This window comes from Anopheles marshallii, chromosome 3 (assembly GCF_943734725.1).
Source record: "Anopheles marshallii chromosome 3, idAnoMarsDA_429_01, whole genome shotgun sequence".
Classification (NCBI taxonomy): Eukaryota; Metazoa; Arthropoda; class Insecta; order Diptera; family Culicidae; genus Anopheles; species Anopheles marshallii.
Window position 1 is genome coordinate 22,367,601 of NC_071327.1, and position 16,567 is coordinate 22,384,167.

At 45.3% G+C, this 16,567-nt stretch overlaps 1 protein-coding gene across 1 annotated transcript; it reads left to right on the forward strand.

Annotated features, from left to right (window-relative positions):
- Positions 1–10,103: 10,103 nt before the first annotated feature.
- LOC128715960 (uncharacterized) lies at positions 10,104–12,918 on the forward strand. Its single transcript, XM_053810884.1, has 6 exons — positions 10,104–10,286; positions 11,552–11,760; positions 11,902–12,037; positions 12,129–12,391; positions 12,497–12,629; positions 12,806–12,918. Exons 1-6 carry the CDS (start codon positions 10,178–10,180, stop codon positions 12,916–12,918), a joined length of 963 nt encoding a protein of 320 aa, XP_053666859.1. The 5' UTR covers positions 10,104–10,177.
- The last annotated feature ends 3,649 nt before the right edge of the window (positions 12,919–16,567 follow it).

The following is a 16,567-nucleotide window of genomic DNA, read 5'->3' on the forward strand; positions in this document are numbered from 1 at the left end:
TGGGGAAAGCGAATTGAGCCAACGATGGTCACTAATTGTTGCTCGTACGTTGCTCACAGCACGTCACATTATCACATTATTCTTCGGAGATCAATTCGTTGCCTTCGGGTGCGACACTGGCGATCCATAGTTAGTGCAAATTTTGGCCGACACAAGCTGGGGCAGAACAATTGCTTGACTTCTGTTTTATCATGTCGATCTACACACTTCCAACCGCACACAGCACTGTTGGTACGCTCTTTTGGGCAATAATTCGCTGCTGATCTCTTCAATAAATTTCACCAACAACACACACCAACACCCGACAAAAAAAGCAACAGAACAGAATGAGCAGAGCTCGTCGCTAATGTGTCGGCGACTGTTTGATATTGGCCGGTAATTAAAACGAAATTCGTAACTCGTACTTCCTCCCGCACGACACGACACAAAAGCCACATCCGATACAAACGACCGTACCAGGCAGAGTCAGTTGGCACGCAACAACTCGCACAACGATGCCGTCTCGCGCGGCCAAACTTTCGAGCCGTTAAGTGAGCATTGCGCTCGCTCTCCGCTCGATACCGGGTCCCCATAAACGCGTCATAAACTCCCACGCCAGAAGCGAGCCAGCTGGAACCGCACCGCACGGGTGCGACTGCGATGGCAAGCGGTGCTCTCGGTGAACCGAAGCGGTACACACAGGCACACTGCATGCATGTATGCACGCATGCAGCGGTCCCCTAGCCCCGGTGGCTCCGATTGCTGCATTCGGGCGAGGGTCCCGTACCGTACCGTAGCAAAGGTCCTTACCGTACGCTGCAGCTACCATTTGAGACCTTCTCCCGCACTGTCTGCATGAGCATGGTCAAGCGTGCACGTCGCACATTGTTGTACGACAAACAAGCGCCGAAGGAATGGATGAGTAATTTTATGCTTACGGGTTGGGTTAAAAGCGTACTTTTTTTTTTTAATATTTTCAAACTACTAAATTATGTACGTTTGTCAGACTGTCGCCCCGGTTGCAGTTTGAATCGGTAAAGCATGAGCATGCGTCACACGAGACCCGCACGAATGATGGTTTGGCCCTAGTGGCGACCACTGTTGGTGGGGATTGAAGGCAACGTTTTAACCACTTCAAACCGGAGCTCCAGAACGTTCCGTTACGTCGAAAGGTTTGGAGAGTTGATAATTTGTAAAAATCCGGCCATTTTCCTACCAGCGATGTGGTGTCGTTGGCCTAGGGGTGGAATTAGGTACGCTTCCGAGCATGTATTTGAGAAGCGCACATAATCGATTGGACACGCATTATGCGGGGTCATGTGTGTGCGAGAGCCGGCATCTTGGTGGGTAGAAGAAGCTGGAGTTGAAGTTCTATTTTCGAAAATATTGCTCATATTCCATTGTGATTGAGCCTTATGGTTTAGGGGGAAACTCAAACGTTTAGTGTGGAAGTTTCGTCACCCGAACGTTGCTATGTCAAAGAGTGATCGGAGTTTAAATTCCAACAAAGATCAAGTGTGCAATGCGTTCGAACTGACTGTTGAGCTAAAGGGTAATGCACAGTCACCGATGGCTATCAAGAGCCATCGGAAAGGTTTCTACCACTGGCAGCCGTCTTTTGCTTGGTCACTGATAAGGAAATTTGTAGTTGTCGTGTGCAACAATAACCGATAAAAAAAAAAAAACCTCAAGCAACTTCAACCGAGAAGTACCGACCAGGAACTCGAGGGTGTGTAGTGTTGTGGTAATTAATTATTCACGTCCCTATGCACGTTCAAAGCGGGCCGATTTGCAATTCGTTACGTTTTTGTTGCCATTTCCGTCGCGGGCGTATGTGTTCGCCGTCGAATGTCTGCACGAACGTTCGCTTGTCAAGAAAAGCAATGCAAACAATTGTGTGCGTCGTGTAAACAGAAATATTTTCAATTACCCAACCCGCCCTTCACGCAGGGGGTTTTCCCCTCGGTAAGCGCTGCTTCTATGGAGCCACAGCAACAGCAAAACATAATGCACGGATGGGAAATTATTGCCCATTGCTAACTTGAACGATATGCAGACCAATCGGTAAATCAATAAACTCGCGAGATGAGACTCTCGTTCTCGGCTCTACATTACATGGCTCACACAGCCCAGCGAGACGAGCGGGCCGAGGGGGTTTGGGACGATCCGTCCCGTCGTCGTCTGCAGTGTTTTGACTGAAGCCTGCTGGAAACGTGTGCCCGGGAGTTTCCGTAAACTCGCCATCTTACGGCATCGGAAGCCCCCTTTTCGCTCGCACTCGAAAGCTAAAGTAAGTGGCGATGCTTATGGTAACGAGCGTACGGCCAAAGGAGCGGGAAACAAAAGCAAAGTTTTTAAATTGGTTCTTCAAAAAAAAAAGGTTGCCACAAGCGTAGCCGGCGTGTTGGGAGAAGCCTGTCAGATCGTGCATGTACATAGTAACAATTGTGCAAAGGTTCTTGCAAAACAACGTGCCGAACCGTTCTGCAAACAGCAACCAATTTGTAGCCGCTTTAATCGAAAGCGATTAGCGATTGGTGACCAAAGTGAGCTCTGCTAATGAGCGAATGTGCGTGCGAGTTGCTGAAGATGCTGCGTGACACGGTCAGCAAACAGTGGAGACACCCGAAACACCAATTTATCATCGAAGCGTTGGGAAGCAGCGTGTAACAGAAAAGCATCAACTTGTTGCTGGAAATGCACTGCAGCCCGCACTGTCGCCTTCAATTGAAAGTGTTTTGCGGTGTGTACTGTTTCACTTTTGCCTGCGGTACATCCTTTCCCATATGTGACAGAATGGGAGCTGGCAAACGCTTCCCGAACCGTTCCAAGGCGTGAGCTGCTTGAGCGAACCTTAAACAGAGAAACAAAAAAAAAAACATCTTGTGTGGGAGTGGGATGACTTTTTTGTTCCCGTTGTCATCCATTTGTACTGCGTACTGTTCTGAAGTGTTCGGGGGTGATGGAAACCTCATGCGCAACCCTGGCAAACGGTAACGACCTCGGTACGGAACATACATCGCGCGCGGGTCATAAAGAAGTCGCGGGGTAACACCAAAAAAGCCGGCCTCTCATCCATTCGTTCGGGCAATAATCGATGATGATTGAGCTGTGTGTGTGTGTGCATAGTGGGTGAGATCATCTTACCCTGAATTCTGCACCCCTTCATTAACCCTTCGATCGGTCGCGGGTGGAGAATTAGTTTTACCGATCGTGCCGTGCTGGTGGCGAGTGTCACACAATTTGCCTCCGCAAGACAAAGAAAATGATTTAACGCACTTGAACAGCTTGAAAGAACGTTCGTGTTCTTCCTGCTATAACTCTCGAAAGATAGCCAAGGGTGTCGAATTTTTTTATGTTTTTAGTTGCTTCTAACACTGAAACCCCGCGAGTGTGGCAGTGCGTGTCTGCGGTGCAGCGGACAGCAAAATGGAACAAGCGTCAGTGAAATGCATTAGCGTTACGGCGCGAATGATCGTGCTTAATGGTTGCCGTTGCCGTTGCCCGTTAAGTACTTTTCAGCACTTTTGAAAGGATGCGTGTAAACTGGCGGTCCTTTCGGTCCCACGGCCAGACAATGGGAGCCGTAGCTGCTTATCATAAAGTGTGGCTGGTAATAAAAAAAAAACAACTGCAGCAGCAGCAGTTGAAGTTAAAAACTCTTCTCACTGCCAAGAGTTCTCGTCCAACAAAAACGACGCACTATCGGTACGATCGGTGATCAATGTATCAACACGTGTTTGTTTTGCGAATAGAGAAAGCATAGGCGTAGAAAAGGGAAAACCCCAAAAAAAAATTCTAACCGAAGGCTTCTTGCTTTATCGAAAAAACACATACACACACCACACTGTCGCTAATGCTGAGCGAGCGCTTCTAATTGAAAACATATGGCAATGGGTTGTGTGTTTTGGACGAGGGCGAGAACTGCTGAACAATATAGGGAAGTCTCTTAAAACGCGAGATCTCATGACACATGACGCATTTATAGAGTTAAATTTCATGGTCGTAAGGCATGATCGTTCATTCGAATTGGGCGGGAGGGGGGAGTAGTTCCTTGGTGAAGTGGGTTTGCGCTAGGGTTTCATCAACTGGAACTAACAATTTTGTATCAATTTTGGAAAGAACTCTTCACACAAACCCATCCACGCAGCCCCACGAACATGCAGGGGGTGGGCGCGCGCGCGTGTCGGGCTGCGTACCCGATCATGGGCGAAGTCGATCACGGAAATTGCTCTGCTTACCAAGAACCGCCTTTCCCAAAACCCCGTTTCCGTGCGGTGTAGTTGCTGTGGTCGCCAATGGGAGGAAGAGGACGTCATTAATCACAGCGGGGTGCGTTCGTCCGTGCGTACATGTGCGTGATTTACGGCGTACGCCACCGTAGTGCGATTGGCGCGCTGTAAACAGTATCGACAGTATGCTTTTACGTAAACACGCTGGGGGGAAAAACACAAGCAGCAAAATCTCTAAACAATATTTATGTTCTAAGGAACAGGGCAAGATGTTTGGAACGAGGTGGGCCCCCGGCACGGCACATTCGCATGGCACGGGGGATGGAAATCTCCGCACCCGGGACGATCGAAACCCATTACCGTGGCGTTGCCGATCTGCAATCGGATTGATGTTAATTGTTGTTTTTATGTCACGCTAGGTTTGGAATTAAATTGACCGCTAGCAGACTGGTTTTATGAGGAAGCTAGTCTAAATATTACAAACTATGCCAGTGCCTGTTTAGATGGCTTCTTTATTAACTAGCGACCGGCAGCCAAACGAATGTCGGCTAGGCGATGGCCGCACGCGCGCACGCCTCGAAAAGTGTTTCGTTTCCCCGAAGTCCCGAGCATTTCGTTTCCGCTTTTGGCGTAGAAACATAATCCTCGACCCTGCTCGACGCGGCTGTCATATGTTTGCAGCTACGGGGCACATCAAGGCCACCGGGCCGGACTCGCGGGGTTGAGGGGTTGAAAAAGTGCAATTTCAGTCGGTTTCTGGCTGCATTTTCCCTAATATTTTCTTTTTTTTTTTTGGTACACGGGACGGGACAGGATCGTGTCCGAGTATGACTCATTGGAAGGGTATGTCGAAAGTGTCTAATAGGGGGGTGCGATTGTGCGATTACTCACCACATTCGCTGTGGCACGGTTGGAAGGTGCGAACAGCTGTCATTAGGACGAAACACAAACAATTGCATGTGCGTTCTGCAGCACCTGGGTATGAACCGAAAAGCCGATGACCACCCTCCACAGTTCTTCTAGCTTTATACTGGTGATATAATATATGCAGACTGTTGGCTGGGCCTTTCAATAGTGATGATTCACGGACGGATAATTGTACTTTGTTACAGGGGGGGAAAACAATCCACTGCACACCTTCAACACATCTACCGGATAGTAAGAAGATACCGCGAATCCATAGTTTCACCCGCGGGCGACGGATATCGGATTAAATAATATTGCCCTAGGCGTTGCTCGTAAGCTCGGACGGACACGTTGTGCACCTTCATCAACTGCAAGTTGAACGTACGAAAGCTGTTAGAGGAAAAAAAAACAAGATCCTCATGTCCTACACTGACACGTGTTTCGGTGTACAGTACAGTCGGCAACATAAATGTAAGGCTCCTTCTGTGGTCAGCCATAAAACAATATATGGTTCGTTAAATTCGCATTATACCCAGGAATAGACTCTGATAAAGACCCAGATATTCTGGATCTCCGCGAAACTCTGCGATGTTTCAGTAAACAAAAACCAACACTGGCTTTCAGACTGCAAAGAGAAGACCCCCTAAAAACAAGTTGTTTGAAAATATACTTATTAATTATTTATTTATTTAATATAACGACTCTTAGCCGTAGTATCAGTTCTATAATGACTGCAGAGAGTACAAATTCCTCAAGGCATTTCTTCCTTGTCAATTGCCTTATCCCGGGCATGCTCGGTTGACCTTGAAAATATATTTATTTTCAAATGAATAATCAATATTTATTTAATTAATAAATAAATAATCATTATTAACTAATTAATAGATTATAAAATTATTAAACCAATAACAAAAAAGGATTAAATAAATAAATAAATGATGAGCATATCCAAATAGATACAACAAGAAAGCCTGAAAGGACGGCCCTAAACCTCTTGAGGTTGTTGTGCCTTTAAAGAAGAAATGATTAGTAATAAATTAATTGTTTTAAGTGAAATATTAGGAGATATTGGGGTGTTTTTTACAGAGCATAAATGAATATTCTTGTGCGTACATACAGGAAAAGTACTTTGTACAACATCATTGTTAAGTTTATCGGCAACTTTTGGGCTTTCTACTCCAAACACCCCCATTGTTATGGTTCGCACTGTAGCAGGATGTTTCGCTGCAGATGAAAACAAAAGCGCACGGCCAAGTGTCCTTCTTTTGTCCCCGGTCACGTACGGCAGCAATACACTAACTAGGTGAAAAAGAGTTGTCTCCATCCAGAATTACGTGACGTGCTGATGGTAGTGGCTAGTCGTTCATTGTTTCATTACAGTCACTCCTTCTCCCGGGGAGGGGAGCATCTTACACCAGGACGGTGGTCCCGTGCATGTTTGCACAATCCTCGAGTGTGTGTGTGTTTTTTCGTTGCACGGAAGATTTGCGCAAAAGTGTGCAAAGTAATCTCATCGAGCTGCTTGATTTGATTGCGGGAGTTTATTAACAAGCTCCGTGCTGGGCATCTAGTAGCCATACGCAAGGTGTGTAGATAGGGGATATATCACCGGTTCCTGGTAGTACGTCCGACGGAAAAGGGTGGTGGAACACGGTTAATGTTTTAAATTAATATTAATAAGCAAACATTCTTGCGCCCTAGCGAGCGCCAAGAAATTTGTTTGCATCCAAAACATTTACCAAAACGGGTCGGCCCCGAACGCATCAACGGAGGTGGTGCGAGGGAGATTTCGGCCCATTGGCTAATTGGCATCAATTAATGTGTTCTGTCTGTGTCTTAATTGTTTAATTGTACTGCAAACAGGAAGAATGGGCGAATTTGAAGAAATTGTTGTGAGGCAGAAGCATTTCTTAGTACATTTGTGACGCACACAACCAATCTACTTCATCGCTGGTGGAGGAGTTGACATTGACGAGCTGTTGTACGTTTGTTTGAATTACAGCGAGTTTGGACCTTTAAGGAGACAAACTCCACACAAAAATACACCCTTTTGCAATAAAAAATAAACAGCAATTTGCCGTGCGATATCGAAAGGATTGCACCGGTTCAAACGCACCTCTGTGCGTAATTACAATCCTGATGATTATTTTTATACGCTTCATTGTCGAAATTGTCGATAATGGAGAAATAATGGATTAATCAGTGACCCGCAGCGACCAGTTCCGTACAGTCGACTGAAAACGGTGCTGCAGTCCAACTTGACGCGGTGACCATTTTTTTCTTTTGCTCCCCCTACCACCCTTCCGGGCCAAAAATGCATTATTATAGCGGCTATAAGGTTCGTGCCGCTGCGTTACACGCGCGTTATCATAAATCACACTAGCCTTTCGGATCGCTTTGAACCATCCCAATACAGACACACACACACACACCCTTTTGGCGCCTTGCGAGGGAACTCTGGGCGAGGATATATAGTACACTCTGCCGGGCCCTTCATCCACTGAGGATGTGGAAATGTACCGGGGGGAGGTTCCTTTTTTTGCGGTTATGGCTCCTGCATCCCCTTCCTCCCTCCCCCTCCACCCCCCCACCTTCTCGCATATCGAAATTTCAACCGAAACTCTTCACTTCACGCCGCTTTTCACTGTATTGCGTGATACGGTTATGCTATTTGCCGGTTTTACGCATACGAAGCGAAAGAAAGGCGCGCGCGTTCGTCGAGGCAATATATTTAATCCTTCGCTGAACTGGAAAAATCGATTCCGATGCACTTGCATTTTTTATGCAGCCCCGCAGCGTATCGGTTAGCGTTTGGCGGGTGCCCCGGCCAGTGGCGCGGTGCCCGATGTTGCAATGGTTGCAATAAAAATAGTAGAAATACGATCCATCCATCGCACGAAAAACGGTTCAATGCGGTTTTATGCTATGGCGCGTGTGTGTGTGTGTCCGTTTGAAGCATTCGTTTTTCACCTGCGTGCCCGTTGATTACAGAGCAGCATTATTTGTGAAAATTTGTGACAAAAAATGGCACAACCAACGGTGTGCTTTACACCGTTGCATCTTCACTGGCGGCTGAGAGATGCAGCGGGAATGCCTTTTTGTGATTGTTTAACGCTAATCAAGTGTTCGGTTGCGGGGGTTTCGGCGTTTGTTGGTTACCTTTTGCCTGTGATAAATGATGACCCATTTCGTTCACGCTTTATGGTCTATTTGTTTCGTTACCAAAAAGAATCTAACATGCAACTGCCACACCTTCGCTACCTATGAAATGGAGGGAGGGGGTGAGGGGGTGAGGGGGTGGGGGATGTGTGCTTTTGGGGGATGTCTTAATTTACGCCCTTTCCCGATAACTTTTTCTCGCTGCCTCAAGCGTAACGCATCGCGGTGTAATTGGGACTGAGACTCACATAAATGTCACATGTCGTCTTGATTGACTTCTTGCACCGGGTTGACTTCCACTGTGGGAAGGCATTGTTGCTAGGAGTGGCATCCGACACACTGGACAAACCCAAGCGCGATCGGTTTATTTATGATGATGAACATTTTGATTGCCAAACTGACATGTCGGAAGTTGGAATCGGAATTCCCTCCTCCCCACAGACACATACGGTCCTCGAAAGATGTTTTTTTTTTCACTTTTCTTGTTACCCCTTTGTGCAGCAAGTTGCAAATAATGTCGTTAATGGGTTGCTGGGAAAGCAGGACGGAGCCGGCTGGTGCTGGAACTACAGAAACAGCTAATTGATTGATAGAGTATTTGATCGCATTGTACGAAATTAACGATGGAACGAGCGACAATCGGACACACACACACACACATACGCCCACCACACATCCACCCACGAAGGGAGCGCACGATGTGCGCTTAGTTCCGATCCCGACCAACAGAGGGCGAGTTTTCATTTATGCTTTCGTTGCCCTCAGTGCACATGCGCTCCCGAACGAAAGAATTTCTCTCTCAATTCTCCTGAAATGGAGCTGTTGAAACCGGATTCAGTGATGCTAAAACTGTTTTGGGAAGAATCGTTAAAATCTGAGAAGAAGTACAATTTTACAATAAATGTGATATGTTCGGGGGAAGTTAAAGTAATGAAGTAAAGAACTCGAAAGTGTCCTGTGACAGTGTGAAGTTATTTGAACAGAATATGCTTTGTCGCAGAGGTCGGTCGTGTGTAGCATAAGATCAGTGCTAGAATCGAAATCGAAGCTGTAAACAGACCATCGCACGAGTGGCATAACACGAGCAGCGCGAACAAATCGGTTGCGTTGGATTTCGCAGTCCACGCCACGCGTTCGGAGCAAAGCCATCAAATCGCATCGTTGCTCGTTGTTTTGCGTTTCGCTAGTCAGGACCTAGAATTACATGAAAGTGAAACAATTCGATGCCTGTGGCAGTTAAAACCAAAGCAAAAGTTGATTGAAGTGCATCAAAAAAAAAAAAAACACACATACACACAACACAAAAATACCTGAACAAGTGAACGATTTTGTTGTTGTTGTTGCGAAAGTATCGCTGTGCGTGTCAGCAACATCAGAACAAACAAGCAAAATCATAGAATGGATAATGGAAAGTGTTTGCTATGCTGATCACTGCACCAAAGAATGAGCGTGTTATTTCCGATAAATTTCCGTCCGCTGCCGAACGAGTGGAATTTGGAGTGATTGTCAGTAATCGATTACTGACGCGAAAGGGCATAGGGACCGCTGGCAGCAGGTGGAGTCACCACGCTGTCCACCCAGGCAAAAGGTGCAACGTGAAAATCCACGTGAAGTGAGTTGCCAGCGAAGAAAGGCAACACACGAAAAAAAAAACGGAGCAAACAAGAGCAGCAAACAAAGATCGAGTGTGTTTGTGCGTGGGAGCGAGTGAAAGAGAAGGAGTGAGAGCGAGAGAGCGAGAGAGGGTGTAGTGGAGTTGGCTGTGGGTGTAAGTGTGTGCTTGCGCGGAGGGGGGTGGGGTTTTTGGTGTGTGTGCGTGGGTGTGTATGACGCTGAAATAGTGAAGTTAGTGGTCAATTAAAAAATGATAGCATGGGCTCCTGCTATGACCAATACGGCCGATGAAACGATATGAGCACGTATGCGTACAGTACAGGCTGTTGGGAAATACGCAAACAATGTACGAGATGTGGTGTTGGATAGTGATTCTACAATTTCTCCTGGCGGAAGGTGAGTCTGGAATGCAAACCATCATGCTTCATCCACGTGGTGGTTTACTTTTGGATTTGATTTCGTTCGAAAACATTCGAAAATTCGCTGTACCGATACGACGATTGAATTTTGTACATTATTTAGCACTGTTGATTTTTCTGCTTGTCTACACTTGGAGATGTATTAATAAAATTAAGAGGATTATATTGCAACGTTCGTTTGCTAACAACTTAATTCATCAACAGTATTGGGTGAAACTGATACTGATTCACATTTCTGAATGAATTTGGACCTCTGTTCTGAAAACAATGAAGGTAGCTCTGAAGATTCCTAAATTCCCAAAGATTCATGATTACATCATCGACAGTCTTAAGAGTGTGTGATTTAGATTCATAAACCAGAAGTAATTGTTAAGTCGAATCAAGGGTCTGTATCTTTACACTTCAGATTTGAGGATTTGTGAAGATTCTTGACATTCCAACGATTCATGATTTTGCATATTGTTTGAATTCCTTTTTAATTTTCCGCAATAAAGTATTGCTTTTGATAGTTTTTACTTATTTCTTTGATTTAATGCTCAGTTTTCGATTATTTAATTCAGCTCAATTACACTGAAATTTTCCTAAAACATGGCTGAAATGGTTTATTTTAACAATAACCATTTGTACTTTGAATATTTCTTGTATATTTTTGTGAAAACAGTCAAGCAAGGCATCTTACTGGATCTATTTGATATATCTTAACAGTAAAACATAGATTATAAGCATTAGTTTTTGATGATCTCTAAGCCTTTGCTAAAGACTCATAACTCATGATTCTTTAGAGATTCATTAGTTCTTTGGGAGGCGAACCATGATTCGAATGTCTTTGAATGAATGATTGCTGGTGAATGACTCTTCTCAAAAGATTAAGCAGTACACTCATCATCATTCATTAAAGATTATAACTTCATCATCATTCTGATATGTTTCTTGCATATCACATCAAGTTGAACATCAAGTTGAAGAATTTAGATTTGAAAACGATGCTCATCTGTTCTTTTGAGTTATAACTTGTTACTAGAAGTATCATAAATAGTGCCAAATTCCAGAATTCCTCACGAAAAAAAAACATGTTATATGAATGTTGGAAGAAGTTCACAAGATCCACTTCCAACTCCAAATCGATTTGTTATCGATTTTGGTCGAAGTTTCCGTTTGCAAACCATCACATTGCAAAACTATACGTAACGTTCGGTTCGTCGAATTAATTTCATAATTTAACCTTCTCGTCTGCCGTGACAGAACTCGCCTCAGGTATTATGCTCACGGAGGTGCGAGTGCCCAAGCACACCATCAAGGGCCACTCGGTAAGATTGGAGTGTCATTATGACATGGAAGGGGAGGCGCTCTACTCGGTGAAGTGGTACAAGGATGGGTACGAATTTTATCGATATGTGCCAAGAGACGACCCGCCCGGGACGGTATTTCCCCAGCCGGGCATTATAGTGGATGTGAGTAGACCAGCACTAACGCACGTTCGATTTTCTTGATCCCTTCGCTTGGGCGGGTTGCGGAGGTGCTCTTCCGTTGTTCGCTGGGTGGTAACTAAGAATTGGTTCGCTGTTGCTATCTCGTGTCTCGTCTATCCGCAGCTACAAAACTCAACCAGCGAGCAGGTGGTGCTGGATCCGATAGATCTATCATCCAGCGGAAAGTATCGATGCGAGGTGTCGGCCGAAGCACCGTCCTTCCAAACCGTGTCCGACCACGGGGAAATGCTGGTGGTTGGTGAGTACAGCTCCAAAATTCCCCGAAACCACGTAATGCCGATTCGTGTACGATTGTAATGACGTTCTGTGTTCGCACCCGGTGTGTCCAGTGCTTCCTGAGGAGGATCCGTACATTACGGGCGGGAAGCCACGCTACCAGATCGGCGATATCGTGCGGGTAAACTGCACATCTGGCCGCTCGAAACCGGCGGTCCATCTGACGTGGTACATCAACGGGGATGCGGCGGATGGGTCGCTGGTGAAGCGGTTCGAACCCATCGTGTCCGGGCCGGACAAGCTGGAAACATCCATACTCGGGCTGGAATTCCGTGTGAAGCCAAAGCATTTCAAGCGAGGTGATATGAAGCTCAAGGTAACCGGGAACCGGGGCCAGACCGCTGTTTCGTGCGGGTGAGCCGTGCGCGAGGCGCAAGAAAAATGTCTAAAACATGCAAATTTCTCCTTTGGCTTTTCGCAGTGCCTCGCCACAATATCAACCGTATACTGGAAAAGTAACGAGGAGAGCGTCGAGGGCGAAAAGATACAGAAGGCTCCCATGCTGGAGTCTCGGCGGGCCGTTTCAAGCGACACGCGAGCCGACCGGGTTCAAGGTAAGTGTATGCGAACGGTACAGACGGTGCGACGGTGTTCCTTTCTTTATGGCACAAAATTCGCACTGTCCCGGCAGGAGGAGGGACCTATGTCCCGGTAAGGTAAAACCAATGAGCACACGAACGTGATGGAGTCCTTTTCTTTTCTTGTTCCCTCCGTGTCGATACCGTTTCAGCGGCGAGCGGTGATGCATTGGCGAATAAATATTCATCGGGGTTGAATTTTACATTGCGCTGGCTGCTCACCCTGGTGTCCGCGAGCCGGTTGGCCTGTTCGTGGTTGGCCTAAAATGCAACGCGCGTAATGCGCGCACGAGTCGGCGAGCACAATCCCAACAATTCGCTCTCTTCGAAAAACAACACAAAAAAAAAAACAAAACAAAACTATAACAATTTTATTATCATTCACTGTAATACATTCCGTCCCGAAACGGGTCGACTATTTTCGACCCCGACGTCAAACCCTTCCTACCCGTCGTGTAGGGCGCAAAGAAAGGAAACATTTTTGCCCCCCCCCCCCCCCCCCCCCCCCGCGCCTCTTTCTCCCCCATTTTACGCGATCTGGCGCTGCAGCAAAACTGTCGAAGGAAACCGAAATGTCCATAGAGCCGTTGGTTTGTTGTTTTTTTTTTCACTGCGGCTAGACTGTGTCCGACCGACCGGCCCATGTCCAGGGGAGGTGCAATTTTCGGATTATATACAGAAACTTAAATGCGCGTCCCAGGGCAGTCGATTCGTGTTGCGGGAAAGATGAACTACATCACGCCATTGTTCGATTCGCTGAAGGAATGGACCGCGAACAAGGTAATTCGAACCCGTTCACAAAACGGAACAGCTGCAGAATGCGCGAACACACTCGGCGGTTTAATCCATCCTACAGCAGACGGCCACGCTATATTAGCGACTGAAGGCGAGCCAAAGGGCAGGCGAAACGGATGCCCTTTTCGGACCAGCGCCTTCGACCAGCTTGTGACGGCGGTGACTAATATCAGCGTGTTTTGAACTATGGACATATCGAAAGGATGAAACACGAATCATATCACTATGACACAATGAAGTAATATCTTGATGTGCTTTTTCACTGTTCTCCCAAAACAAAACAAAAAAAAAACGAAAAAAAAAACAAACCAAAAACGAAACATACTACAATTTGACGGAAAGATAAACGAAAAGGATGAAATCATTCAAACATATCATCGGTGAATATTAAAGCAACAAAACAATATTTGCAAAAGCAGAAAACGAACATAAAAAAAACAAACAAACAAAAAAAAAACTCTTTTCAACTCCGTTTATTCGTGGATAAGTGTGTCGCAACATCGATTCGATCCCTCCTGTAAAAAGTTGTGTAAATATTGTAAAAGAATTCGATCCAAACCCGATCCATGTTTGGCTGATCGGAACGTGTCCAAATTGTTGCTATGTTTGTTTTTTTTTTATTTAAACCACCCCCCAACCCTGAACTCCCTGAACCCTTCCCTCCCATCCCGTACCTTCCATAAACAATACGAGGATTTTAGATAACATAAACAAAAATGATAATCTGACATTTTTACATACAAAAACACACACACACTCAGTGAGGTACACAACATAACATAAACAAACAAACAGTAAACACACACTAAACACAAAGAAAGCTAGCCAACAAACCACTACTCGACCGTATAGTCGAATATTCTTCTAGAAAATTGTTACTTAACGCATACGAAAACAATGGTACGTATGAACAACGAGAGATGGAACGATGGCCGTGACTGATGAATAAAATAATTTTATCCATTACGATAACGATACTCACACACGGTGGTTGACGATTTGTTTCACACACTCCGAAATGACTCCACCATGAGGTAGGTAGAAGGTAAGTTTCTTTGAATGCACAGTTGTACTGACACTGGGCTGTTTGTTACAGGGTGTCCCGAAAAGGATTTTTGTTTTAATTTGACAGTTGATTGCGGTTATGAAGTTTAAGGTACAAGGGTCTCTCTTATTAAGCGTGTCTTGTGAAATTGCCATGTGAAGTTACTGGGTGAGAGTCTGGTAATGCGTGGAAATGGTAACATTATTTTATAGAGTGTTGATGTTTAAGTTATTAGGTTTGATCTATTTCTGGATTCTTTACATGTTAACCTCGCAATGTGTTGAGATAGGTATGGAATCCTTCGCACATTCTGGATGATGTTCTATATTGACTTGTAGATTTCTTCTTGGAAAAAATAAAGGAGATGCCTCATCTACCTTTGCATATACCATTTCAATTTGAAAAGAAGTTAGAAAATGTTCTCTTTTAGCCAAATTGAACTTGGAGACACTACACCAAAATGTTCATTAGTCGATTATCATCCGACCAAGAATACTATTCGCATCTCTACAAACTTCTAGAGTTCAACTGATAAAGTCTTCTTCATCTAACTTTGACGCACATCGGTGATAAGGTTTAGGAATCCAGCTTTCTGGGCTTTCTCTTACTACTGTCCACTCTGTTCGGATTACATTTCAAGACCTTAAAGAATTTGATTTAGACCGACTCCAACTGTCAAAGTGGTGGACATTTCTGGATTCTATTAAGACTGAACTATAATGAACCGAGGTGAAATGTGGAATTCTTCACACTTCCTGAAGCTTTTGCAAGTGAAAATGGACGCTGGTCAAATCTGGTTCTATCCAAACGATTCCAAAGCTTTTATGAAAGCTAAAGCGGCGGTGGCGTGATGGTAGCGGCGCCGGTCTTCATACAAACGGATCGGACCAAAATCCCATCCGGATCACAATCCTTCGTCCGCAGGACTGACTATCCAGCTACGGGTAAATATAGCCACAGAAATGGCAGGCCTAGACCTCTTAAGGTTATTGTTGCCGATAAAGAAGAAAATAAAGCTGAAGAGACCCCAAATATTCCACGACATTTTGTAGTTCATCTTGAAAAGAATCCATGGAATGGAGTCAACTGTAATTCGAAAATCATTTCATGATATTGATATGCTTTTCCAACAAAAGTTACCAGTACACTTCGGAATTAATTTGATTTATTAACGTTAAAAGATAAGGACAATAGAATAATGACAGAATTTCATTTTAGTACCATGTCAAAATATTAGCCCATAGAAATATTATTCGATCACGAAAGTTAATCACAACGCAGACGCACATCAACACGCACAGAGCAAAAAATCAGTCACCGGTTGAAGGATAATGTGATCCCCGCTGTGCGGTATCAGTAAACGGTAAGCCAAACACACACACACACAAAAAACGGGGGCTGCTTTCCCGCTGATAGTGTACGAAACGTCGGCGAATTAATAAATGTCGCAGTTGATGCTGCGTGTAATTGATGCCAAACTAATGGTGTAGCCGGTGTGTAAGATTCATTCTTCTCCCTTTCGCGCACGTTCGCCCAACGTCCGGCGTTACGGGCGTGTACCGAGAATCCTTTAGGGTCCGGCTGGGAATTATCAATCAATTACTTTATTTGCCAAATAAATGTCAAATATCTTTCAGATCGTTACACCACCATTTCCATCACCGCCAGAAAGATGGAAGGATGTACGGTACCACGTGCGGCCCGGTTTGGGGGAAAGTTCTCCCGGTGACATTTGTTCTATTCTCACAGGTGCACGTGCGGTCGTTGTGACATGCGTGCGTGTGTCCCTGCACGGGATGCTGTTTGTGCAAGGGACAGGCAGGGCCAGAAATGTGGGGGTGAAGAAGAAGCCCTTTTTCGTTCACACTCCTATCATTTGGAGACACATGGAAGAAGCACACACACACACACACGCGGAGACACACTCCCCATCCCGACGGCGTTGCTCCGTTCACGCAAACACCCCGGGTGTTGGAATGTTGTCCAGCGACAGCGAGCTGTGTTGGCAGCCATGACATGGGACTCGTGGCAAAAGGGACAGAACAACCATAAACAAACCAAAACAAAAAAAACC

Bases quoted from the DNA above. Each gene is read 5' to 3' on its own strand.
- LOC128715960 (XM_053810884.1), top strand. From the start codon at position 10,178: ATGAAACGATATGAGCACGTATGCGTACAGTACAGGCTGTTGGGAAAT. The intron at 10,287-11,551 runs GTGAGTCTGGAA...CTGCCGTGACAG, and splicing joins ACAATTTCTCCTGGCGGAAG to AACTCGCCTCAGGTATTATG. The intron at 12,038-12,128 runs GTGAGTACAGCT...CGGTGTGTCCAG, and splicing joins CGGGGAAATGCTGGTGGTTG to TGCTTCCTGAGGAGGATCCG.